At 38.0% G+C, this 26,955-nt stretch overlaps 2 protein-coding genes across 2 annotated transcripts in view; both read left to right on the forward strand.

The window, feature by feature from the left end:
- The window catches only part of KPNA3 (karyopherin alpha 3 (importin alpha 4)), an 84,363-nt gene extending 69,928 nt beyond the window's left edge, over positions 1-14,435 (forward strand). Inside the window, exons 11-17 of the mRNA XM_012648948.1 lie at positions 4,484-4,615; positions 5,568-5,696; positions 8,274-8,378; positions 8,471-8,542; positions 8,910-9,072; positions 11,298-11,392; positions 11,874-14,435. Coding sequence (XP_012504402.1) covers positions 4,484-4,615; positions 5,568-5,696; positions 8,274-8,378; positions 8,471-8,542; positions 8,910-9,072; positions 11,298-11,392; positions 11,874-11,972 — 795 coding nt within the window. The 3' untranslated portion in view covers positions 11,973-14,435. The remainder of the gene's footprint in view (positions 1-4,483; positions 4,616-5,567; positions 5,697-8,273; positions 8,379-8,470; positions 8,543-8,909; positions 9,073-11,297; positions 11,393-11,873) is intronic.
- Positions 14,436-22,097: 7,662 nt separating this feature from the next.
- EBPL (emopamil binding protein-like) overlaps positions 22,098-26,955 on the forward strand; it is a 25,817-nt gene continuing 20,959 nt past the window's right edge. Inside the window, exon 1 of the mRNA XM_012648958.1 lies at positions 22,098-22,303. Within this exon, the coding sequence (XP_012504412.1) occupies positions 22,133-22,303 (171 nt within the window). The 5' untranslated portion in view covers positions 22,098-22,132. The remainder of the gene's footprint in view (positions 22,304-26,955) is intronic.

Below are 26,955 nucleotides of genomic sequence, written 5' to 3' on the forward strand. Positions count from 1 at the left end.
GTGTTCTTTGTATATTAAGAATATGAGCTCTTTCTGATACATATTTCAAATACTTTCCTAGTTTGTCTTTTGTCTTTGTGATATGTTGTGCCATGTGAACTTTTTAAAAATATAATCAAATTTGTCAATCTTTTTTTGTTGTATATAGATTCTGAGTTATAGATATTTTGTGTTAAAGGAATATCTATAAATTCCTATTTTTGTGTTTTATATCAAGAGTGGGTGAATTTTTCAGTGTCTGTGGAGATAATCTGTGATTTTTGTCCATAAATCTATTAACAAGTCTTATGTTAATGATATTCCTAAAATTGAGCCATCCTTGTATTACTTGAATAATTCTACTTGATCATTGTATGTTATTTTCTCAATGTGGTATGTGATTCTGTTTAATATTATAATATTTTATTTCAGAGCTTTACATCAGTAGTCACATAAATGATATTGATCTGCAGTTTAGCTTTTGTGCTATTAGGTATTATTTATATTATAGATATTAATATATCTATTATATTGATACAATTAGTGATAATGCTACTAATCATTTGTAAATAATAAATTATGTAGTTATACTTTATTAGGAATTTATGCTTTTATTGCTTTATTAAAGTTTAGGTATTAATGTTATGCTTCCTTCCTTTTCTCTATGCTCTGGAACAATTTTTATAGCATTGAGTCTATCTGATCTTTGAAGATATAGCAGTTTCCCTCTTTAGTCCTTTTGGGTCTTGGTACTTTTTTGTGGGATTAGTTTCTTGATAATTTTCTCTATTTTCACCGTGGAAGTTAGCTTGTTTAAGCTGTCTCTACTGAGGCCAGTTTTGTAAACTATTGTCCTAGGAAATTATTCATTGCATCTAGATTTTCAGCTTGCGTGTAAGTATACAGAGTAGTCTCTATATAGGTTTTTTGTTTTAATTTATTGTTTCAAGGGTTATTTTCTTTATCATTTCTCATTTTGTATATTTGTACTTCCTTCCCCCTTTTTTCTAAGTTAGCTAGGACTTTTTCTTTTTTAATTTTTTCAGAGAACCAGGGTTTCAGTTTATTAGTTAGATGGATGGTTTTTCATTACTTTGTATTTTTCGTTGACACATCATAATCACCCCAAATCTATAATTTACAGTATGGTTCATTCACTCTTGGTATTGGGCATTCTGTGGGTTTGGACAAATTTGTTTAAATTTTTAAGGCTTTGAATTTTCCTTTGATCACTGTTTTAGATAAATCTCATAGATTCTAATAGATGGTGTTTTTGTTACAATTTTTTAGAAATTATATAAATTTTTTTGTAATTTTTCTTTTCCATAAGAGCTGTTTAATATGTTATTAAATCTCCATATAACAAGTCCTTTTTGGTTTTTATTTTATTAATATCTACTTTTATTGACTTGTGATAGGTTTGTAATACTTCTGATTTATATAGTTTACTAATGTTTTCTTTGGGCCTAATGTGATTTTTGTGCTTCATATGCAAGTTATATTATTCATTATCAGGGTATAAAGTTAAATACAAGATTTATATCTTTATTTTTTGTCTGTTTGACCTCCCTTATACTGACAGTAGTGTGTTAAAACCTACTATTATTAGCATGTTTTTATATGTTTTTCTTAAGTCTTTGTTATCTGCTTTATAACACTGCAGGATTATTTGGTGAATAGATGATTATAGCTATTGTATCTTTATTATACATTATGGGATTTAACTTCAAAAGTATCTTTATTTCTTTTTTATAATGCTTTTTAGCCTATTGGTCTGTTAACAGGATTGCAGCCCCTACTTTGTTTTTATCATTAATTTAGGATACCTTTGCTCATCCCTTCATTTTTAGCCTTTCCAGATTACTTTTGGTCTGTCTCTTGGATGTAGCATAAAATTGGGTTTTGTTTTGAGAGCCAGTTTGAAAATCTTTTACTTATTATAGGTGAGTTAAACCTATTCACATAGATTGATATGAATGATATGTTTGGTTTCAACTCTCTCTTATTATTTTGTGTAATAATTTCTGTGTGTTTTATTCTCTGCTTAGTATGCTTCTCTCTTTTTAAAATTTCTTTTGGTATTTGGGAAGGTTTGTATTTTTTTCTAGTGGTTACCTTTATACTTATTATTTCAATACCTTTTAAATGCCCTTTTCTTTTTTACCCTCTGTTTTGACAGTTTTAAATAGTATTTTTTGACTCTTATCTATTACTTGCGCAGTGACGCATGAGCTTATTCTATTTTCTTTTCTCTCGCCTCATCCTCCCATTTTTGAATCTGTAGGCTTACGTCTTTTGCCAAATTTAGGACATTTTCCACCATTATTTCTTCAAATGTTTTTTTCAGCTCCACCTCTCCTTGTAGGAATTCTGATGACACAAATGTTAGATGTCTTGCCATTGGGCTACAAGTTTCTGAGGCTCTGTTCAGTCCAATGTTCTGATCTGTTTTTTTCTGTTTTCAGATTGGATGATTTCTATTGATCTTTCTTACGGTTCATTGATTCCCCCCGCCCCCCGCTGTCATGTATTTTTTTCCTGCTGAAACTTCCTATTTATTTTTAATTTGTTTCAAATGTGTTCATAATTGTTCACTGAGGCATTTGTATGATAGTACTTTAAAATCTTTGTCAAGTCCTTGTCAGATAATTCCAGCATCTGTGTCATCTCAGTGTTGCATCTGTTCACTGTCTTTTCTCTTTTGAGTTGAGATTTTCCTGGTTCTTGGTATGATGAGTTATTTTCAGTTGTAGCCTGCACATTTGGGGTGTTATGCTGTGAGACTGATTTCTGTGTAAATCTTGTTACCTCTTATTACCGTACTGGGTAGTAGCCAGGCTGTGTTTCCACACATGGCATTTCTAGACACCTCCAGCAGGGAGGCCTCTTCACTGCCTTGGTGGGTGGTAGATGGGCTCAGCTCTCAGGCACAGCTTCTGTCCTCCAATTTTTGAAGTTGGAATATTTCTGTTTTCCCAGAACATGTGACATTTACAAGTTACTCTTCTCTTTATCCCCACATTTGTCTTAGTTCTTTATCTACAATGAAATATATCAAATGCTCATTATTACTCCTTTTGCTCAAGTTTTCCCAGTCATCTCTTAAGTGAATAAAGTACATGCTCTAGTTAAGGGATCAGTAAACTTTTCTGTAAAGGTTCAAAGAGTGGTCTCTGTTCAGAGTGGTCTCTGTTCCACTAAAGTAGACACCACTCTTCTCTTCTCTGAAGTCTCTTTCACACAGTCTTTGGGCAAGAGATCCAGACAGAAGCTGTAATTGAATTTTTTCTCTCCTTATAGGCAATTGGACGTTTTTAGTGTTCTCTGACTCCTAGTAATGCCGAAGGTGTGGGTTATATGTCATTTTATTTGCTCTTCTTATTCATCTATATGCTTTTTTGAAGGATATATGAATTCAGGTACCCGCTATTGTTATAGGGCAATAAGATATATCTATAATTTGGATAACCTAATAGGACACATCTCTAGATACCACATGAAATTTCCTCTGTGATGACACCAAGGAAAGCCACATACAAGCTCTTTGACTTTGAATGAATCACCAAATCTCTATGCCTGTTTTCCTTTATGTATTTACAAAATTAGTATGGCATAGGGCATGGTTTATTAAACTCCATGCTTTTCAATTGGGAACATGTTTCAAAGGATTTGCAAATAATTTTTTTCCTCAAATGAAGTTAAAGTGCCAAATCATTTGTTTGTTTTTTTTTTTTGGAGACAGAGTCTGGCTCTGTTACCCAGGCTAGAGTGTCGTGACATCAGCCTAGCTCACAGCAATCTCAAACTGTTGGGCTCAAGCAATCCTCCTGCCTCAGCCTCCTGAGTAGCTGGGACTACAGGCATGCGCCACCATGCCCGGCTAATTTTTTCTGTATATTTTTAGTTGTTTGGCTAATTTCTTTCTATTTTTAGTAGAGACGGGGGTCTCGCTCTTCCTCAGGCTGATCTCGAACTCCTGAGCTCAAACAATCCGCAGAGTGCTAGGATTACAGGCGTGAGCCACCGCGCCCGGCCCAAATCATTTCTTTTATCTGCTTACTTTAATAGTCTGAAAAATTGTATTGCTAAGTATTTTTGAAAACCAGTGGAGTAGACAGATGATCTTTTTCGTCTCTTTTAGACTTGAAGCAACATGGTATGGTGGCCTTATTCTTTAAATAGTGTTTCCATGTGATTTTTAGGTACCTAATTTGTGAGGACAGGGTGAATTACTTTTTTGCCTGTTTTAAAATTACCTGTCTGAAACATAAATGGAAAAATTGGGATAGAAGTTGTCCCAGAATTCAGTGTCTCATTTTTGTGAAGAGTGATCTGAGAATGCATTGAGAGAAAGATAAGGTACCTGCTAGTAAATAGATTATTCAGGTAAGCAGATGTCTTTGCCACTAAGCTCAAACATAAACTTTGGTTACTTTTTCTGTCACCACTCCTGAGGTAAGCATTCAAACAAATATGTACATTGGTTATTTTTTATTTCCTATAGATTCTTGTAGACACTGTTTGGGCTCTGTCCTACTTGACAGATGGAGGTAACGAGCAGATACAGATGGTTATTGATTCAGGGGTTGTGCCATTTCTTGTGCCCCTTCTGAGCCACCAGGAAGTAAAAGTTCAAGTAAGTATTTTTAAATTTTTCTTATTTGTATAGAATTGTGTTTGCTATAACAAATTAACTTGTACAACCAGGCTTCAATTCTGTCTATAAGTGCTTATCCTCCATATTTCTCCTGCTAGTCTCCTGAGCCTAATTTTATTGATTTCCAAATCTGTATCTCACCCAGATTCTTTGCTGAATGTCAGACCCATGTAGACAGACGTTCTTGACCCTTTAGACATACCCTCTAAGAACTCCTTCAAGCATTCCATTGTCATTTCAACCAGAAAAAAAAAAAAAAAGAAACAATCATCTTCTCCCACAAACCTGCTTTTCTTCCTTATCCTGTTTCAGTGGACAACGTGGTTGAAGCCAGAAACCTTGATTCCGCCTTTCAATTCCCATTTCATTACAAAATCTTTTCAATTCTTCTTATATAGCTTTCAAATCCATCTCTCCTTATCTATCTAGAGCCACTGATTTAGTTTAAGACCATTTTCTTTCCCCCAGATAATTGCAATAGCCTCTTCTGACTGTACTCCTGCTTTCTCTTTCCCCACTCTAATTAGGCGAAGGTAGCCAATAGATCTGTTCATCCTACTTCTACCAAGGTGACTTTCTAGATGGAAATGTGCGCCCATTCCAGGCCTTTATTAAAATATTTCTATGGTGCCAATTTAGTAATGGATTAAAATAGTTAAAAAATGGGACTTTATGTTTTTTATTTTAATTTCCTTTTATTTTTTGAATCTTTTTTCCAACAGTTTTTCCATAAAGTTCCAGTTTTTCACAGGAGACTATTGTTTAAAATTCAGAATTGCTTTCCGTCTGCTTAATGCTTTGTGTAAGGATAAAATAAGTGTTAATCATTCACTCCTTGCATTTTTATATTTTCTCAGGATCATGAAAAATATAGAATCAGTTTGATCATAAGCAAATAAACTTAATAGAAAACATTTTATCCCCACCCTAGACAGCAGCACTCAGAGCAGTTGGCAACATAGTGACTGGCACCGATGAGCAGACCCAGGTTGTTCTCAATTGTGATGTCCTGTCACACTTCCCAAATCTCTTATCACACCCAAAAGAGAAGATAAATAAGGTAAGACAGATAATGTCCTCGTCATAGTTCGTTCTTTCTCTTTCTTTGTCTCAATTTTAACTGTCCCCTTGTTTCTATTCCTGCTTATTTGTGATTTTCTTCCAAACCACTGCAGTGAGGATGAGGATTATTTTAAATCACCTCTGTGATTGTTTTGTGTCACCTTTTAATTGCTTCCTTTAAGTGCTGTCCTGAACATCACAGAATATTTTTAGACGACCTGTGTTTTTATTTAAATAGACTGAGCTATAGCAACAACCATTAAATTGGTAGCCATTAGGTGAAAGTGCATACAAAATCTGCCACTTGGATGGCTGATATCTTTTTTAAAGAAACAGGTCATAATTTAATTTAATCTCCCTACAAAATTAGATTGGACCTAAAGATGAAGTGACTAAATCAAGGATCATAAAAAATTGCTCTTTTAAAGATTTTAAATTCGATAGGAAAATTTATTATTAATTATGTAATATGTACATAAGTACTTGTCTTTTTATTTCTGGCTTATTTCACGTAGCATGTTTTCAAGGTTCATCCATTTTGAGGCATGTATCAGAACTTCATTCTTTTTATGGCTGAATAAATATTCCATTGTATGTATATACCACAATTTGTTTATCTACTCACTTGTTGATGGACTCTTGGGTGGTTTCTACTTTTTGGTTATTATGGATAATGATGCAATAAACATTGACATACAAATATCTGTTTGAGTTCCTGCTTTCAATTTCTTTGGGTATACAAGTGGAAGTAGCATTGCTGTTACTTGTATGGTCATTCTATGTTTAGCTTTTTGAGGACCCACCAAACTGTTTTCCATAGCAGTTGTACTATTTTACAGTCCCACCAGCAATGTATGAGGGTTCTGATTTCTCCACATTCTTGCTAACACTTATTTTCCATTTTTAAAAAATTATTATTGTAAACATCGTAGTAGATGTGAAGTGGTGTCTCACTGTGGTTTTAATTTGCATTGAGTTTAATGCAGTTTTTTGTTTCTGTTTTGTTTCGGAGGCAGTCTCACTTTGTTGCCCTGGCGAGTGCAGTGGCGTCATCATAGCTCACTGCATCCTCAAACTCCTGGGCTCAAGGGATCCTCCTGTCTCAGCCTCTCAAGTAGCTGGGACTACAGGCATGCACCACCACACCTGGCTGATTTTTTTCTATTTTTAGTAGAGACGGAGTCTCTCTCTTGCTGGTCTCCCAACTCCTGAGCTCAAGGGATCCTCCCGCCTCTGCTTCCCAAAGTTCTGGGATTATAGGCATGAGCCACCTTGCTCGGCAGTTAATGCAGTTTTATCTGCCTAAAATGCCATCATCCCCCAAATCCAGCAGAAATGATCATTTCTTCTTCTATGTCATAACTTTATGTGGTTGCTTGAGTATCATTTGACTATTGGATTATTACAGAAAAGTATGTTGTCAGAAATCACATTTTATAGGCACATTTGTTCCAGTGAAGAGAAAAAAGCCAGAGACTTCGAGACTCTGAGCCAGTTACTTTTACTGTAGAAATTTCAGTAATATAGGTGATTTCTGTAGCTGAATGAGTTCCATAATTGGAAACAGCTGAGAAGTGAGGCAGCTGGACAGAAGTGTGTAGAGAGAGGTTCCAGCCTGTAATGCACTATGCTCTTAAGTGAAAGTTTCATGGGGAGAGGAAAAGTTGATACATTATAGATACCTTCTCAACTTCACCAAGTAGTTAGTTGCTTCAAAAATTTTTTGCTTTGTGAATTTGTTATTTGCATTTTGAGATTCATCATGGGACCCTGGAAGTAGAAGTGACCAACTTGGTTTTTTTCCCTCAACATTTTAGTTTGAAAAATTTTAAACCTACAAAAATTTTGCAGGAATAGTTTAATGAACACCCATATACTATAAACAAAGATTCACCATTCATTAATATGTTACCACAGTTGAATGGCAAAATAAATTTACAGTATGTAACTCTTTCAGTTGTGAAGGAGGAAGATACACATTTGACACTAGCTTGTAAACAGGTCACTAAACTTGTTTGTTTACGACTGATAAATCCTTTAAGATTAGAATAATATTTATAAAGACCCATCCTAGACTAGTTAGATGCTTTATTGCTATGGAATACTTGAATGACTGTATCTTGTGAGTAAATGCTTTTAAAATAAAACAATTCAACTTTATTTGAAGTAGTTTTACCAAAGTTTTCAGAAATTCAGTCATATATTTATTTCTACCTGACTTTTAGAGGGAGCTAATATACAGAAATATAAGTTCCATGAATAAAGATTTTTGTCTGTTTTGTTCGCTTCTGTATTGCTATTGCCTAGAATAAATCCTAGTTTATAGTAGGCTTATATTAATATATTTTTGAATGGATAAGTGTCAGGTTAATCGGGCCCAAATATTATGAATGGAAGTTTCCTTATAACTTGTTTAAATGAGAGATTTTATATGACCTAATCACTTTTTAGATGTAATCTCTTTAACAAAACTCAGGTGATTTCATTATTGTATATATAAAATATGCTTAAAATTTAAAAGCATTAAAGACATAATTTTTCAAATAAAGGTACCTCATATTTTGTTTAATTATAGGAAGCAGTGTGGTTCCTTTCCAACATAACAGCAGGCAACCAGCAACAAGTTCAAGCTGTAATAGATGCTGGATTAATCCCTATGATTATTCATCAACTTGCTAAGGTCAGTCATGTTATAAATTCATCATGTCTATTAATCTGTTATAACCAAGACTTTTTGGATAAAGAATTTACGATTTCATTTTTAACCTTTAGGGAGACTTTGGAACACAAAAAGAAGCTGCTTGGGCAATCAGCAACTTAACGATAAGTGGCAGAAAAGATCAGGTGAGTTTGAAAAAACTGTTAACTGACATGGTTGTTATTATTGGAAAAGTACGTTACTCTCTTATGTTTAGTAATTGCTGATTGTTTTTAAGCTTTGTACTGTGTTCTTTTTGGGGAAAAGATAATTATTATTCTATTTGTTTTTTTTTTAAGAGACAGGGTTTCACTATGTTGTCTGGGCTGAATTGCCGTGGCTATTCACAGGCACAATCATAATGTGCTACAGCCTGGAACAAACTCCTGGGCTCAAGCAATCCTCCTGTCTCAGGCTTGCTGAGTAGCTGGGACTATAGGCATGAGCCACAGTGCCCAGCTAGGGAAAAGATAATTATGTAAATAAAAATATTTCTTCTCTTTTGTTTTCTAGGTTGAGTACCTTGTACAACAGAATGTAATACCACCGTTCTGTAATTTACTGTCAGTAAAAGATTCTCAAGTGGTTCAGGTGGTTCTAGATGGTCTAAAAAACATTCTGATAATGGCTGGTGAGGAAGCAAGCACAATAGCTGAAATAATAGAGGAATGTGGAGGTAAGAGTGGATTGATTGGAGAAAAGAGGTTGAGCCCCTGGAATTCTGAAACATTAGTTCTTTAAAGTCAATTATTAGAAAGAAAATTATTAGGATATGTTGTTAAATGATTATAATATGTTGCTGTTCTTTTTTTGCTACATGAGCATTCTAAGAGGAATTTCCAGAAGACAGTCCATACTTGGCAAAAACTGGTTGTGAAAGTCACTCTGTAACCTTCCTAGAGATTGATGATGCTTCTTAGGAAACCTAATACCTCTCTTGAAGTCATGATGCATGAGAGCAAATTGAAAGCCTATAGAACCATTACCATAGATACATTTAAAACTTAAAATCTTTGTTTAATCCAGCATTTCTCAGACTCCTTGACAGTGAAACCCTTTTTTTTAGGTTGTACCTGTTATTTGATTCTGTGGACCCCACTTTGGGAAATACTATTTCATATTGTTGAAAAAGGTTAATGATTTCTGAGTCATCTAGATAATTTTGTTTCAGTCCTATCAGTTGTATTGGTTCTTAGGACTGCCACAAATGCATGCTGAAGTTACTACTGAAGTTACTTTGAAATTTTAATGAAAAAGAACTATGATTTGAAATACTGTATAATCATTTCTCTGATAATGACATATGAAACATATATTTTTAAATTCTTTTTATTTTTTTATTTGTTTATTTTTTGAGACAGGGTCTTGCCCTGTTGCCCAGGCTGGTATGCAGTGGCATGATCATAGCCCACTGCAACCTTGAACTTCTGGGCTCAAGCCATCCTCCTGCCTCAGCCTCCCATCTATAGGCAGGTGCCACCATGCCCAGCTAATTTTTAAATTCTTTTCTTTAATTTTTTGTAGAGAGAGGGATCTCATTATGTTGCCCAGACTGGTCTCAAACTCCTGGGCTTGAATGATCTGCCTGCCTAGGCCTCCCAAAGTGCTAGGATTACAGGCCTAAGCTACCACACCTAGCCTAAAATTCTGTTTTAAAAGGCATCTATTCAATATGTACTAACATGTCCAAACTTTAAATTAGTTTGCCATAATATCATGTTTTATTTTTTATATTTTATTGACTGCTTCGTATGAATAGTCTACTTGGTTTATTTTTTAAGAGAAAACAAATGTGATAGCATCGTAGCATACTCATACTAGAAGGATTTCTTAATAACAAGAAGAAATTATCCCAAAGATTTTAAGGATTCTTGTCCAAGTTCATAGAAGTAGGTAGTGATAGAAGCAAAATTAGAATCCATATATTCTTACTATGAATTCTCTGCTCATTCTGGTTTTACAGTGTTTTACTTTTTAAGATAATTAAATTTTAGCATTGTAGTTAAGTTTATAACTTAGCCTTATAAGTTTGAGCAACTTAGAGAACTGTTACTCTTCAGCTTTTTATCAGTATAGTTGCTTCTGTCTATGGAAGTAATAATTAGGGTACATATTTACTTAGTATTTTATAATTTTATAATTTTTTTACATGCATTATCTTTGACACCTATTTTCCCATTTTTCTGGTTTGGTCATTACTATATAAAGGAAAAATGCAACTCTTTGAAAATAATGTCAAAAAGACATTTCAAGGAAGAATATTGTTAAGGTTTGAAATTTATAAATGTGCATATGATGCATGGAGTTAAATATATTGGAAATATAAATGAAGGCATTCTGTGATTACTGTTCTGAAAAATTATTTCCCCAGGTTTATTGTGGCTGTAGGACATAAGACCCCTATTCACTTTTTTTAAAGAAAGGTCTTCAAAATTTAAAGCTTTATCTTCTGTTAATACTAGTTAGTCATTAAGTTTCTAAAAACTTATTTTTATAGTTATATAAAAGTAATAACATTTGGAAAACAAAGAGAAAGATAAAAGTCACTACATTAGATAGCATGATTCTGTTAAAACAATCTGGGGAGATCCCGGTTCAGTACTGTCACTAATTTGCCCTGGAACTTAAAATAAATCCCTTTACATGTCTGTGCCACAGCTTCCTCATCTGTCAAGTGGAGTGTTTAGGTGTTTTTTAAGACTGCCTGCCTCAGAGACCAGGACTCCTCAAGGACTTCTAAGGAAGAAAAAATTAGTGAGATTCTGGTCCCATTGTCATTTTAGGTGAGGGACCAGGGTGTCCTGAGTTCCTTAGGATTTCTCCATGATTAAAATGAGCACAGTTTTCACTAGTATCTCCTTATCAATTATTTAGTTATTTTGGTTACCTTATTTTTATCAGGTTTGGAGAAAATTGAAGTTTTGCAGCAACATGAAAATGAAGACATATATAAATTAGCATTTGAAATCATAGATCAGTATTTCTCTGGTGATGATGTAAGTATAAAAATATGGTGTGTCTGCATGTAAATTAAAACCCATACATAAGGTAGATTAATTGAGAGTTTTCCTTTTATCATTAATATGATTTAAGTTTATATCATATTTCTGTTAGATACTCCATCAGTCACTTCTCTTAAATACTTTGACACTTCATTATAAGGTAAAATTGTGAAACAGTTCTTGTTTCATTTGTAATCTATTAACTGAGGAGAAATAGTAATTATGTAAATGATACATATTCGGATACATTAAATAAATCTACAGATACAAAGACTTAAGAAAGAGGCAGTTTTTAAATGTGTGTTCAATTTTAAATTGTTAAATTTCTTAATAAAATTACTACTGATTGACCCAGTTATTTTTGGGCAATTAAAACATTCATACAGAATTCTCTCCTAAGAGGTAAAAGATCAGTTCAGCTTACACCATAATGTATAGTATCATAACATAATAGGGGTTTTTTTTCTTTTTATAGATCGATGAAGATCCCAGCCTCATTCCTGAAGCAACACAAGGAGGTACTTACAATTTTGACCCAACAGCCAACCTTCAAACAAAAGAATTTAATTTTTAAGTTCAGTTGAGTGCAGCATCTTTCCCACATCAATATGAAGCACCACCAGATGGCTACCAAATGATAAGAACAACAGCAACAAAAGGCTCCAAAACACACATGCCTCTTCGTTTTGATGCTTCTAAAGCAAGCCATGTCTCAGTCACTTTGCAGTTGCCAAAAGTCACTATCACATGGACTGTAAATGCATATGCATGATTTCCTAAACTGTTTTAGAATTCTCCTTAACAATCTCAACTACCCTATTTTTCCCTGTTCCCTGGTGCCACAGGCTGACAACTGCAGTCTCCAGTTTAGAATATTCCATAGTGGTGGCATGTCAGCTGCCCACTGATACTCCTTTGGAAAATGGTGCGCTGTGGATCAAGACACTTTGGTGTGATGCATATACACGTTGGAAGACTAAAGAGGTGCAGTGCGATCTGAGCCTCCATCATTGTCCTCCACAAACATATTTTCATATTCTATATGTGGAAGAATAGATTTTAAAGTACAAGCCAAATGATTTTCATTGGTGGAACTGACACAAAAAACATAACTTAAGAAACTTGGTTATTGATTAAACAGATAAGTTTTAAAAAACTGTACTTCATCTACCAGTAATTGATGTGTTTATTATCTGCCTCAGAAGCCAGGGTTGGAGGGAGAACTTTAGATATGGATGGTAATGCTTTTGCCATTATACCTGATTTTTGAGAACAGCAAGTCCTATTTGACCACTCACTTCAGCCTGTGTGTTCCTGCTGTTTTGAAGTAATCAAATGCTGTGCATGGTATTTTACCTGAGCTGCAACCTGTTACGGACTTGAACTTCTGTTTAAGTTGAAAGCAAGAGTCCCTGACTATAAAGGAAAAAAAAAAAAACTGCAAAGGTCTAAAATACCCATTGGTAATGTTTTAAAAAAAAAATCTTGCTTTCAGCTTTCAGGAGTTAAATTTTTTTGTTTTAATTTGATAATTGGATATGGTTGATTTATATTGGGTTTAAACTGTGGAGCTTTCATGTTTACTGTAATTTAGTCTTAAAATATTTTTTACTTAGTAACCAGTGCTTTTGATAATGTGGTTGGCAACAAACCAGCAACTATTTAGCAGTGTCATAAGACTTCATTCTTTTGAGTATTGGGAAAGTTAATTCAGATCCTACTCTAACAGCATCTTCACATATTAAAAGATTCAGACAGGGATCTGTGTAGAGAAGTTATCTGCAGTTATTTAACATAAACCTGATTTGCAGTGATTTTTAAGTAATTCTGCAAAATCTGGTCTTACTATGTAAAGTCATTGCTTTTGGTAAATTGTCTGACCCAGTTATTATTGAAAGAATACGGATTTGAAAATTTTTCAACTAAATAATTTGTGCCGTCACAGAAATGGTTTTGTTGCTCTTGTTTACTGGGTGTAATTTCCCAGTGCATTGATGTGAAGGGGTAGAAAATCTAAACTAACTTAGTTATCCGATGAGGGGTGTATTTACTGTGATGAAGATGAGACAGATGCCATCAGACCTTTGTGAATCAGCTGGGGTGTTTTCACTGATAAACAACACATAGCAGGTGTACATTCATTACAAATATTTGTATCTGCCAAGGTGGAGCCACTTTAAAGAGTGAGTTTTGTCTTGTATCTAAAGTGGATACAAGCGTATGTTTAAACTGCAAGATTTTTACTTGCTAGAGAATCTGTTTTAATATAGCAGTTTGGCCTCTGATTATTTATAGGTTTTATAAATTTTAGAATCAATTTCTCTTTAAGGTGGCTCAGATTTTTCAACTCTTGTGCACATAAAATTGAGTTGAAGTTCATTGTGCCTTTTTTTCTTTATCCAAATTTTGAGTTCAAGCTTCATATGGTAACTGCATCCTGTTCAGACAATATAGTCTAAATTTTTGAAACTGTGTGGTGTTCACTAAAAGTAGGAATAACAAAGTCAAAGCTAATTAAGGTCACAAACTTCGATGAAACCCTTAAAGTCCAAATCTTCTTGATATTGTGAATTGTACCCCTTCTAGTTTAGTTTCTTCTGGATTCTCCATACTTAACTGACAGTTACCTTTTAAAATTTACACACATTAAGATTAAAATTGGGCCTCTACTGTGACGATTCCTATTTCCTCTTGTGTTTTACAGTGCAAACTAACATACAAGTGAACATTAGCATCAAGTAGTGCAGACATCTGTGTGCATTTGCTTGATTCAGTTTGTTGTGACCTTACCAGTTTTGAATTGGAATTGCACCATTTCATAGATAAAGGAAACTAAGTATATTGCTGCACTTTTAAGTTTTCGAAACAGTGTTTAAAAATTGCATTGTTTTTATTTTTTTTAAACTCAGTTAAAAAAGACTAAAACGTTCTTTCAAAAGAGGCATCTAAATGTGTTCCTAATTTTGTATATGGGCTTAGGTTTTGTAACCAATAAAAAAAAGCTGCTATCAAATACAGTAAAACATTGAAAGACTTATTTCTGAAAATAACTTAATTACTCAGCTTTGTTTTCTGTATGGTTAAATTTAAATTTGGAATTATTTTTTGAAAATCAACCACAATGGAAGTGACTCAAGAATCACTCTTTTACTATATTTTAATATCTCTTTCGCACTGTTAACAAACCAGGATGACCAATAACAATGCTAGATTTGAGAGTATTTTGTGGCAAATAAGAAGTACCAAAATCTATGAATTTCCTAAGCTGCCGTGACAAAGTACCACAAACCAGGTGGTTTCAGACAACAGAAATTTATTTTCATACAGTTCTGGAGGCCAGAATTCTGACATCAAGGTGATGGCTGGGCCAGACTCTCCTGAAGGCTTTGGTGGGGAGGATCCTTCCTTGCCTCTTTCTAGCTTCTGGTGGTTGCTGGCAGTCCTTGTCGTTCCTCGGCTTGCAGCTCATCACTCCAGACTCTGCCTCCATCGTCACATGGCACCTCCCTATGTGTCTCAGATTTAAGTAATATAACTCAGAAAAAGGCCGTTTATTTGAGATGATGTGATTATGACTTTCATGAAACAAACAAAAACTCGAACTTTATTTAGGACCTGCCTAACTCTTGAAAATATGTAACTGTAGCAATTGAAGTAAACCTGAAAGTTTTAACCTGTTAGATAGAGGTTATGGCTCTAAATGAAATCTTGGATTAATTAAGAGAACAAAGGAGCAGCCAAACTTTTGAGTATATAAATATTTTTACTTTTGTATAATGCCACTTCAAATTATTTTTGAAAGAAGTTGGTGTATAAGTAAATAAATGTGACAGTACTCATATAATCTTGCTATCATTTCCTTCAGAAGAGTCAACCTTTTCAGTAGATTAGTTATTTAATTATTGTAGGTAAACAACTAAACAAGAGCAGCTGACATTTATGAATGCCACTTGTCTTACCTTGACGGTTAATTTTTTTAACCATAGTTTAGCTGGGGAATTTTAATCAAATCTGTTTGGGGAAAGGGAGTATAATTTCTGTATCTTAAGCTGTGAATCTTAAGACATACAACCCAAAGAGTGCTCTATGCAACCCACCACTCATTTGTCCAAAGTTTAAAGGGAACTCTTCATATAAGTGTACTTGATTAGACAGCTGAAAAACTGATAGAATGATTCTCAAGTACTATATATATCATATCAAGAGACAGTGTATGGGAAAAGGGATGTGGGAATGCAACCTAATCCCACTATTTCTTTGCCCATGAAATCCCTGCACTAACTTTGGTCTAAGTCAGGGTTTCTCAAACCCTGCACTATTGACATTTTGGGCTGGGTAATTCTTTGTGGTGTGGGGTCTGTCCTGTGCATGGTAGGATGTGTAGCAGCATTCCTGGCTCTACTTAGTAGATGTCAATAGCACCTCTCCTCCCTGCACCAGTCAAGACAACCAAAAATGTCTCCAGACATTGCCAAATGTCCCAGTGGCCAAAACCACTGTGGTTGTGAACTACTGGCCTAAATCAATTCCTGTAGAAAACTCCACTCAAACAAGGCAGTAGCCGCTACCATGATTTGTTGTGTAAACAGTCCTAGGCTTTCTTCAGATGAATGAGAAGACCAAAAAAATGTGCCTTTTCTTCATTCTGAGTTTTAGGAAAAATCAGGCAGACCTAAACTCTCTTTCTCACTTATCTATCTACCTGTCATATGAGAAAATAGCTTATAGAGGGCAAAGCCCTAGTCTTCAAGTTAAGAGTCTTAATTCAGTCTAAGTCCTAACTGTGGCTTTGCCAATAACTTACTATTTCTTCATGGATAAGTCATGTGACCTCTTGGGGGCACCAGACAGTTCTGGGTAATTGCTTCTTCAGGTGATAAAAACTCCTATAGATCCAAAAACATCTTTCAATGTAAAACAAGTTTATATAGCTAAATTTATCTTAGGGAAATTTTTTGATATGACAGTGTTATAATTTTTATGTGTTGGCTATATCTTTATAGTACAGGAAGACCCCTTGGATAATCAATAAGTGTAGAATATTTGTGTACAGTTCATAGCCCAATTTTATTCTCTCAAATGACTGCAGAAATTGACAGCTGTACCTTTGATTTTATGACATATTCTTGCCGAATCTGTGATTTATCTTATACTGAGTTCTTAGTCATGGTTACAACTCCCAAGTTGACTTTTTCTTTTTTTAAAAAGAAGCACATTATGAGGAAATGCCTCGGACCACATGGTGGGGAATCTTTCCCTTAGTCTGAGCTTCCGTGGCAGGCTCTGTTAAATGCATCGTGCTTACTCGCGCGGACCCCTGAGACTGAACATTGTCCCACTTCCTGCTTACGAAGTTTTGTTCGAAGAGAACTATCCCAGTGAGAAAAAGGCAAAGCAGTTTCAGAGATCGATACTGGACTTGTCCCTGATCAATATGGAACTATTTGGCAATTTTCTCATAGGGAATGACATTTCCTCTTGTAATCTGAGGCAAATTCAACCAAAATGAAAAAAGGCAATTACTAAAGAATAGCGTAATATGATTTTTCGTTCTACACAAACAATAAACGAATAAAGGGGCCCTGAGAACGGGATTCATGGTGGAAATCTGCTCCCTTTCCGTTCCTGGCTGACGTGAGTAACAATTTAGATTGCAACGTGGGACGTGGCGTGTGCTGCATTTCGCATTCTGTGGCAGCATTTCCAAAGCCATGCCTTTGAAGTGAGAGCACAAGTTCAATTAAGCATAGAGCAAGGCACCAGGGAGCGATGTGCTTAAACCCCTTGGTGATATTTCACATTTAACACCGCGTCCCCCCGAGGAGCGGCGCAGAAAGCACTTCCCGAAGAACTGAGAAGTATCAGGCAGTTCCAAGTGGGTCTGTCTTTGCCACTTCGTTCATCTTTTAGCTCAAAGGTTGGAGAGGCCTAAAGCAAAGTTATAAACAGGTGAGACTGAAAAAGGTGTTTTCAGAGGCTTGTGCCACGTGTCAGAACACCACGTTTAGAAGGTCTCCCCCAAATGCTTTTATTTGCTTAGAGAAAATATCTGAAGACGACAGCCATACCTTTTTAAATTTGGAGTTTGTGAGCCTTTGGATTCTTATTGGACTGACGCTCACCGTCATATTTACTATCTATGACATGAATGGGGCACGTGAAATGGAAGGGAAATGAAGCTACTAAAATACTGCACTGTCCCAGGACGTTGAAGAAAGTGCTCATTTACACGCAATGTCCTAATAACTACTCCCTCTTACCCATTTAAGTGCTCTTTGCACTCCGGTAGTCACAGTTTTGCCACTTGAAAGTAATATAAAATCTCTTTTTAAAAAATAATGCTGGCTCAATGAAATAAAGTGGATACTGAAATAACAACAACAACAAAAATTCCCAAATTACCCATTTGTGGGGAACTCTAGGTAGCACTGAGCCCCATCTACTGCAAAGGACTTAGGATAGAAGTGGGAATATGGAGCAACTAGTTACCTTCTTAAATTTATCCTGTGGCTAAAAAACGGGGTTGTATGAAACAACCAAATATGTTGACTGCCCAAATCTCAACTCTGCCCTGTAGCAGTGTTTTTCAAACATTTATAGTGGAAGACTTTTAAGTTCTCTGGAGAAAGCTGGAGTTAGACTAGAAAATCGTAGCATAGTTTCAAAATCACTTCTTGAAGCATTGTGAGAGATTGGCCCCATCAGAAAAGTTACAAGTTTATTAAATGATTAAAAGCAGAAGAACTATAGCTGAACCATGCTATAAAGGCACTGCTCTGCAAGGGATTTCTTCTACAGCATCCCCTCCCTATCCTAACAAACTGCTGTACACCTTGAGTCAAACTCTCTTCTCAAACTGGTACCCAAAGATACCTGGCCTTGTGCCAAGTGATGTGTGAAGTGATAAGCAAAGGACATCATGGGACAGCAATTTTACTAGGTGGTAAGTAAAACAATTTTGTGGTAATACAAGCCAAACTGTTACAGGGTAAGGTACACATCTTACATGACGTTTTAAAGATGAAATCAGATTTTTGAGGTAGGCCATTTTATGGAAACATTCCTGCAGCAGTAGGAGTCAGAAAAGTTTGAAAAGCAAATAAGGTGCTCATTCCCAGGGAGCTTGTTTTTCTTTGTTGGCTACCTTTAGTTGCTACAAAATCCTCTCTTCTTATTAAACAAAAATCACCTCTCTTAAATGTCCATCATTATAAATTAACTGATTTTGATTGGGAGTAGACTGTTATTTCCAGATACAAGAGACTGATCCCTTGTTAACCGCTCCCTTCCTCCACCCGAATACCCCATGCTTTTCATCCATCCTGATTATAAAGTTGTTGCTGGACCTGGTTCCTATCAGCTTGATGCACTCCAAGGACCCTCAACAATAAGGAGTGTGGTGTGACTAGTTTCTGGGTACTTGGGAATGGGAACATTCCATTATCTGGACCCTTAATTCTATTAATGTGGGAGAGATTATTTCAGTTATTTTACCAGCTTCATCGTAATTAGATTTATGAGCAAGTCACAGCCTCAGCTCTCTTTGACCCAGTACTTAGCCATTCACCCTTTTCAAATTGCAAACCTAAATATAAGAATAAATTTCATACTTATTTCAGCCCAGTTTTCCTCAGATTCTGTTATACATATGTATCCTTTCAATGTCTTCAGTCTTTTATAAGATTTTTGACTAAGCCTTTAGAAACATTTGACTACTTATTAAGTACCCTATCCCATGCCACGCACTGTGCTAGGGCACAGGATACTTTTTAAAAAGTCACAGGAATAAAAGGTGAAAAGTTATGACATGCTAGGAAAAAAGATGTATACAATGATCCATATAGTAGAGGAAATTGGCTAGTTTAAGGTGATACTCAGGCTAGCAGTGAGCCCTTACTTAGTGCCAGCCACTGTTAGGAGCACTTTACAAGTACTCGCAGGTCCCTCAACTCTGTGAAGAAGGTTCTATCATCAGGCAGAGAGAAGTTAAATTTTCCCAACATTACACAGCAGACTGTGGTGAAAAAGCAGGAGTTGATTGGGCAGATTGACTGGAGAAGCTTTCTACAGTGGGAAGAGTATACACAATGCCTTGTGGGAAGCACCACAGGGCATTCAAAGGGGGGTGAAAGAAAGCTGGTAGCTCTGGATGAAAGATTACAGTGGGGAGAAGGATTAGTAGGGGGAGCGGAGGGGCTAAAAAGATAGGGGCCAGCCCCCACAGCCTGGTAAGTCACAGAATTTAGGTATTCTAAGAGTAATGTAAAATCATCATTAAGCAAGAGGCATGATAAAAGATTTATGCTTAAGAAGGATCACTAGTTGGTAAGGCTGAGGCCAGGAAATGGCCTTTGGGTTTAGTGATGTAGAGGTCACTGGTCACATCGTGTGAAGCACTGAGACAAGAGATGCTGAACAGTTTGGTCCATGAAGTGCATGGAATCGAGAGATGCTTGGCCGCTGAAACAGACGGGAGTTGGCAATGACTTAGATGACAGAGTTTGGGGAGAAGGAAGTATCAAGAGCGATTTCTAGGTTTCTGAATTGTAGAAACTGATGAATGGAAGTATCAGGAAAAAGGGAGAGAAGCAGACATAAAGTATGGAAGGTGATGAGCTCAGATGCTGAGTTTTTGTTGCGACTTCTAAATGACTCTCAAGTAAGGCAGTGGGAAATACTAATCTGGAGTCCGGAAGAGAGGACCAGGCTAAAGATTTGAGTTCTCTTCCTGTTTTGCTGGTTATTAAAGCAGCAGTGAGGACGAGGCTACCTGGAGGGTCTGGAGTTAGAACGGCCTGAGGCAGTGCTGTGGAGCTGCAGCATTCAGTGGGCCCGTAGTGGAAGGTGAGCTTGCAAGGGAAACAGAATAACTGCAGAGGTAGAAGAAAGCCTTGTGTGTTTGCTCAGAAAACCTGAGGAAAAAGATTTCAGTGCCCAGTGATGCTGCTGAGAGAGGTCCAGGAAGGTAAGGACAGAAACTGTCCTTTGGGTTCAGTGATGTGGAGGTGACTGGCCACATTAGTGAGAGCTGTGTCGCTGTGGTAATACAGGCAGGAACGAGAGTAGACTGAGGAACAGGGGCACAGTATGAAGCCAATGGATCTGATCAGTTTACTCATTAGGTTTCTATTTTTTTCTGAAGGGCGGAGGGTAGGATGTTTACAAAAAAGACCATACATGGGGAGATTGGTGGGGGAAATCCAGTCAGAAAGACGTTGAATACACAATAAGTGATCATCAATATTCTAAGTTATGGAGAGAATCCAGTGCATAGGTGGCAGGATTGGCCATACTCCTTCAGTGAGCAGTTATTTAATGAAGCAGCTAGTACACGCCAAATTCTGTAATAGATGCCACGAATACAGGAGTAAACAAGCTAGTCACAATCCCTGGCCTTTAAGAGCTGCATTCTAAGGGCAAGAGACTAGCAATAAATGTGTAAACAAAAGATAATTTCATTTGCTGTTAACTGCTATATAAAAAATGGTATAGGGAGTGAATAGGGGAGAAGGTTTTTGAACTGTGTTCAGTGCCAACATTTTTTTTATTGTGGTAAAATACACATATGTTTTACCATCTTAACCATTTTTAAATGTACAGTTCAGTAGTGTTAAAGACATTCACATTGTTGGGTAACCAATCTCCAGAACTTTTTCATCTGGCAAAACTGAAACTCTATACCCATTAAACAACAGTCCACTTTTCCCCCTCCCCTCAGCCCCTGGTAACCACCATTCTGCTTTGTTTCCGTGAATTTGATTATTTTGGGTACTTCATATAAGTGGGACCATAAAGTATTTGTCTTTTTGTGACTGGTTTATTTCACCTACCTTATGGAGTTGTAAATTAATAAAATAATGTAGGTTAGGCTGGGTGTGGTGGCTCACACCTGTAATCCTAGCACTCTGGGAGGCCGAGTTGGGAGGATCTGGGAGGATCGCTTCAGTTCAGGAGTTCAAGACGAGCCTGAGCAAGAGCAAGAGCCCATCCATACCAAAAATAGAAAAAATTAGCCAGGCGCGGTGGCACGCGCCTGGAGGTTGAGGCAGGAGGATCCCTTGAGCCCAGGACTTTGAGTTCGCTGTGAGCTATGATGATGCCACTGCACTCTAGCCTAGCTGACAAGGCGAGACTCTTGTCTAAAAAAAAAAAAGTTAAAAGCATCTAGCGCCAAGCCGATATGACTTACAGCTCCTCTCCCCCATACTTTTTGCTGCTTTTCTGGATTTTTAAGAAATGGCAACATTGTCAGAGTCGGTCACAAGGGCTTTAAAAAGCCTGTTGGTGGCTGGAAACGCTCTTGGTTCCCACCTCTCTGGCAAGACTTGGAAGGGCCTAATTAAAACCTTTTGTCCCTAAAATTCTCCCTCATCTATTGGCCAAATTTCCAGCATCTGAGCTCCAATTTGTGGCTTCACGTTTTGAGCCTTGCTAAAAATCAAACTGCATCAAAAAGTGTGGTCCTATTACCGGTCCTTTGGGTCTGGTTTGGGACTAGGTTTGGTCGAGGCGGCTGAGCGAGTTTGCGAGCGCGCACCGCTTCTCTGACCTCCGCCCCCGAGACCCAGCAAACCCTCGGGATTGTGCAGGCCGGCAGGGCGGCCAGGCGGGAAGGAAACCCTCCCTGGGGCGCGGCCCGGCCTGGAGCCCGCCCCTGCCGGAGAGCCCCGCCTCGTCTCCCCGCCCCGTCCCCTCTGTCCCCGCGCTCCTCCGCTGCCCGGCCGTCCCGGCGACATGGGCTCCGCGTGGGAGCTGGAGGCCGCGCCGGGCGGCTCGCTGCTGCTGTGCGCCGCGCTGCTGGCGGCGGGCTGCGCCCTGGGCCTGCGCCTGGGCCGCGGGCGGGGCGCGGCGGACCGCGCGGCGCTCGCCTGGCTCTGCTACGACGCCCTGGTGCACTTCGTGCTGGTAAGTGCCGCCGCCTTGGGCAGCGAGAACGCGGGCGGCCGCTGCCTCCCTGGGGATCCTCCCCCCACCCCGGCGGGAAGCGACGGGGGAGGGGACGGGGTGAGTCCAGACTCCGCTGAGGCGGGAAGTCTGCCCGGACCCGGGAGGTACCTGGAGCCCGCGGCGCTCGTGGCCTTGGGCCAGATGTCGCCGTGCTCCGAGTTCTGATTCCCACGTCTGTGCACAGAGCGCCGCTTGCCTGGCGCTGCCGATTCCTCCACCAAACTTGAAAACGGTTCTGTACGTGTAATGGTAGTTGGCGAGATACTGAAGAGGACCTTGGCTTCGTCGTCTCTGTAACCAGCACATAAATGTTGAACCGAAGATAGACAGTGAAGATCGTTTGTGAGTGTCCCAAAGGGAGCAAGGAGAGGTGATAGGCTACTGCGCAAAGTCCGAGGCCTGGACCAAGAAAAACAAACAAAAAACCCCAAACCTGCACATTGAAGTGTCATGCACATTGCTAAGTCTAAAATTTCTAATCTTAAAAACAATAGGTGACTTTCCAGTGCCACACAGCTGGCTTGATTATGAGTCAGTTTAGTCTGGGTCCAAAGCTTGCGCTCTTTATATCACTCCAGGCTTTAGGAAACATGTAGCCTTGAAAATTCAACCCACTTTATAAAATAGCCAGGAGAGCTGCATTTAAGGGAATTCTACTGAAGTATCCGTCCCACCCACAAACACACACACACACTTCTTTTAAGTTTTTTAGAAACTATGAAAACGTACCTTTTTTTGCAAATTTGACCTTTCTTAAATCTTAAATCTAAACAAGCCTGTGGCTAATGTGAAGCCAAAGTCTAGTATTGAGAAAGCAAGCAAGCAGAGTTTCTGTAATCATCTGGGTCTCTAGGTGTTTACTGGTTGGCTATATGCCCATGCCTGGTGTTGCTGGAATGATGAAATTCCTTCTTTTCCAATAATCAGTGTATGGAGATAAGGGACAGTGACTATTTCTTTCAACTCCTTTATTTATAGAATTGATTTTTAAGCTATCACTTGAACACAAGGTCTCCCAAAGAACAGGGGAGGTAAACAGGTTGCTAGGCCCACTCAAAGAAAAATTTATTGTAACATATTTTAGACATACAAAAAAGCTGTGAAAATACTGAAATACACGCCTGTATGTTCACCACCTACTTTAAGATTGTCTACTTTTCAAGCACAGATTGTTACAAGTAACAGGACACACAGCCTCATTTGTGGCACTGTGAGGTGTGGTTTGGTTGGTATGTGGAGTCACTGCTCTGCTCCCCAGCCCCCCACCACCTGTTTCTGAAGGAAATGTCCCCCCCACAGCCCCATATTGTGCCATTTACCTGTCCCCCGCTGCCAAGTGTTCCATTGTGTGAAGACACCATACCTCAGTTCTCCAAGTCTAAGATGCACATTTTTTAATGTATTAGAACAATCAGTGACATCATATAACCACTGTGGGCCATTTGATTGATATTTTAATGTCTCTGAAATTGGGATGTATCTTATAATTGATGATGAAATGTGATCATTTCACCAGCCCTTATTAATGGATACATTTTTCTTATGCTATTACAAACAATACTTCCACCAACATCTTTGTACACATATCTCAGAGACCAATGGGGAGGGCACTTGAATCTTCAGGAGTTGAGGATTGCAAGAAAAATACATGCCCATTTTTATCTTTGGTTCAGAGTTTATTGCAAGAGTACCCAGAAATGCAGAACGAGCTACAACTGAAATGTAGAGCCTCAAGGAGACCCAAAACTACAACTCCCTTGTTCCCTGAAATGTGAGTTGCCTCTCCTTACCCCGTACGTTTGACTTCTCAGATGGGAGGACCTGTGTTGGTTTTTGGCTGCTATCAAATTCACAGCTCCCTTGTTGGACAGAGTTTCAAGCCAAGCATTCCCAGAGGCAGTTCACCTCCCAGATGTCCAGTTAGAGTGTGGTCACTGTGGGCTCCAGCAGTGGTCTTCTGTTCAGCTCATGTGGCTAGAGGGGAGGGCAGACCGACTTCCCTCCAGTGCACCTGGTAGGAGTTGTGGCAGCGTACCTGAAGAAATAAATCGTGACTCACCATGCTCAGAGGTCACTATGAGTGTGCCAGGCACTGGTGCTTCATGGGCTTTTCTCCCTTCTGCAATCTAAGCATAGCATTCTAGGCGTGGCCAGAAGTAGGAGGCAGGATATGTCTGCCTATGTATGGGAAACATCCTGAAGTCCAGATTGACTGGAGCACAGGGTTTACATAAGGAAGCAGTGGGAGGACCAGTTGGATAGGTGACAGGTAAGAATTTGAATGTTATTCTGTAGTAGGAATCCGGAGGAACTATCTCAGTCCCTTGTTTTTTTTCTTCATAATACTAAACACGATTTCTAACTATTCTATTTTATTTTATTTTTCTTCTTCTGTCTCCAGGACCTGGTATGGCACCTGGTTTTTAGGAGCTATTCATGTATTTATTAATACTGAATGAATGGAAGAATGATTCCTTTTAATTTATAATAGTTATCAGTCATTTATATTTTTAAGTCTCAAATTGTTCAGATACCTAAAGTGTCAGAGTTCTTTTTCTATCTTAATCATAGTTTTTTAAAACAAAATTTGTTTAAATTGCATATTTTCATGATCATTGTAAAAAGATATAACATATATGAAAAAGGAAGAAAAGATAAAGTTACCTAGAAAAAATTGTTAGTATTTTAGCAAATAGGCTTCTAGAATTTACGTGAAAATATATATCCAGGTAAGTATTTGTCATTATGCTTTTTACAAAAATGGAATCATACCGTTCATTCTTTATTGTTTTTACCATTTAACTGTGTTCTGTGACCATTCCTATCAGTATCAATTGAACTATCTCATAATTTTAAATCAATCTCTAATTGTTGGACTTACAGGTTCTTTCCTGTTGCTGGCAGTTATATAGAATGTTCTCTGTGTATTTTTATGCAGTTGTCTAATTATTTATTCAGAATAAATCTGACAGTAGAATTGCTGGGTCTAAGGGAAGTCAGTTTTTTGTTGTGTGTTTTTTTTTTTGTGACGGAGTCTCGCTCTGTTGCCCGGGCTAGAGTGCCGTGGCATCACGCTAGCTCACAGCAACCTTAAACTCCAGGGCTCAAGCAATCCTTCTGCCTCAGCTTACTGAGTAGCTGGGACTACAGGCATGTGCCACCATGCCCGGCTAATTATTTCTATATATTTTAGTTGTCCAGCTAATTTCTTTCTATTTCTAGTAGAGACAGGGTCTCACTCTTGCTCAGGCTGGTCTTGAACTCCTGACCTTGAGCAATCCTCCTGCCTCGGCCTCCCAGAGTGCTACGATTACAGGCGTGAGCCACCGCGCCTGGCCGCTGGGCTGGGAAGTCAGTTTTTAAAGACTCCAGAAAGGTGGTACCCATTTATGTTCTTATCAGCTGCTTTCTCACTCCCATGCCAGTGGTAGGTATCATTATTGTATCAGATACCTCCTTTGTACCCACCTTGGGTCTTTTTGGCCTCATCTGACCCTTGACAATATGATCTGTTCCAGCTACCACATCAGTGACCAACTCTGACTTCGTTTGGATCTAGCCAGCCAGCACCTGCTCTTACCTCCCGCACCAGGCTTCCTTGATGCCACTGGGGCATGAAACCCTCGGGCCCTGCTCAGGGCCCCCACACATTAACTTTTCATGGTGGGATTTGGGCGCTACTGGATAGATTTTTCTTCCTTCTTCTCCCAAGATGGACTCCCCAGAGATGTAGTCATTCCTACAGTCTCTTGAAAAATTCAAGATTGAAACATTAGTTAGCTTATTACTAAGCGGTATTATCTGAGTTACTAATTTCAGTAATGCAGGCTCATATTTGATTCATCCTCCTGTCTCATTTTTCATTCCCCTCATTCCTGCTTCCTTGGGATAGCAATCCCCATAAAAGTAGGAACATATGATATTATGTTTTCTGGGGGACCCAGGCCAAGATAGCCTTCTTTTTAATAGTTGTATACTATTCCATAGCATGGATATACCATGAACCAACCAGCGGTTTCAGGTTATTTCCAGGTTTTTGTCACTAAAAACAAACAAAAAACTGCAATAAACATCTTTGAACAGATATCTTTACCTCTGTAAGACAAATTTCAAAATTGAGATTCTGGGTCAAAAAGTATATCTAAGGAGACAGAGGTTTTATATCACAAAATGTGTTGCATGAGAAATGGTCCTTTTGTTTCTTTTATTCAAATCAAAATAAATTGAATTGGCAAGCTCCTAACCTACTTAGGAAATTCAGCCTTAGTTATTAGAGGTCTTCTCTCTTTTGTAGGGTCTCATGAGAATATAGGAGATTTAATGATTCGCAGAAAAAGGGGGCAGGGTATCTAGTCTTTGGTCCATCCTGATCACAGCTGATACCCTCATTGACTAAGCCTTCAGTTTTCTTAAAGGAGGATTGCTCTGCTGTTTTGAAGCCAGGCGTTAGGACAGAAATCTGACGCTTAGATCCTGGGGTCTGCCTGTTTATCTATGGGGCAGTTCATTTTTTCCTTATTGATCTATAAGAGGTGTTCATATGTTAGAACAAATAGTTTCACCCACACTTTATTTTGCTTTTTTGGGAGGAGAGCAAGAAAGTGTTGTCT

Source organism: Propithecus coquereli, unplaced genomic scaffold, assembly GCF_000956105.1.
Source record: "Propithecus coquereli isolate 6110/MARCELLA unplaced genomic scaffold, Pcoq_1.0 Scaffold11, whole genome shotgun sequence".
NCBI lineage: Eukaryota > Metazoa > Chordata > Mammalia > Primates > Indriidae > Propithecus > Propithecus coquereli.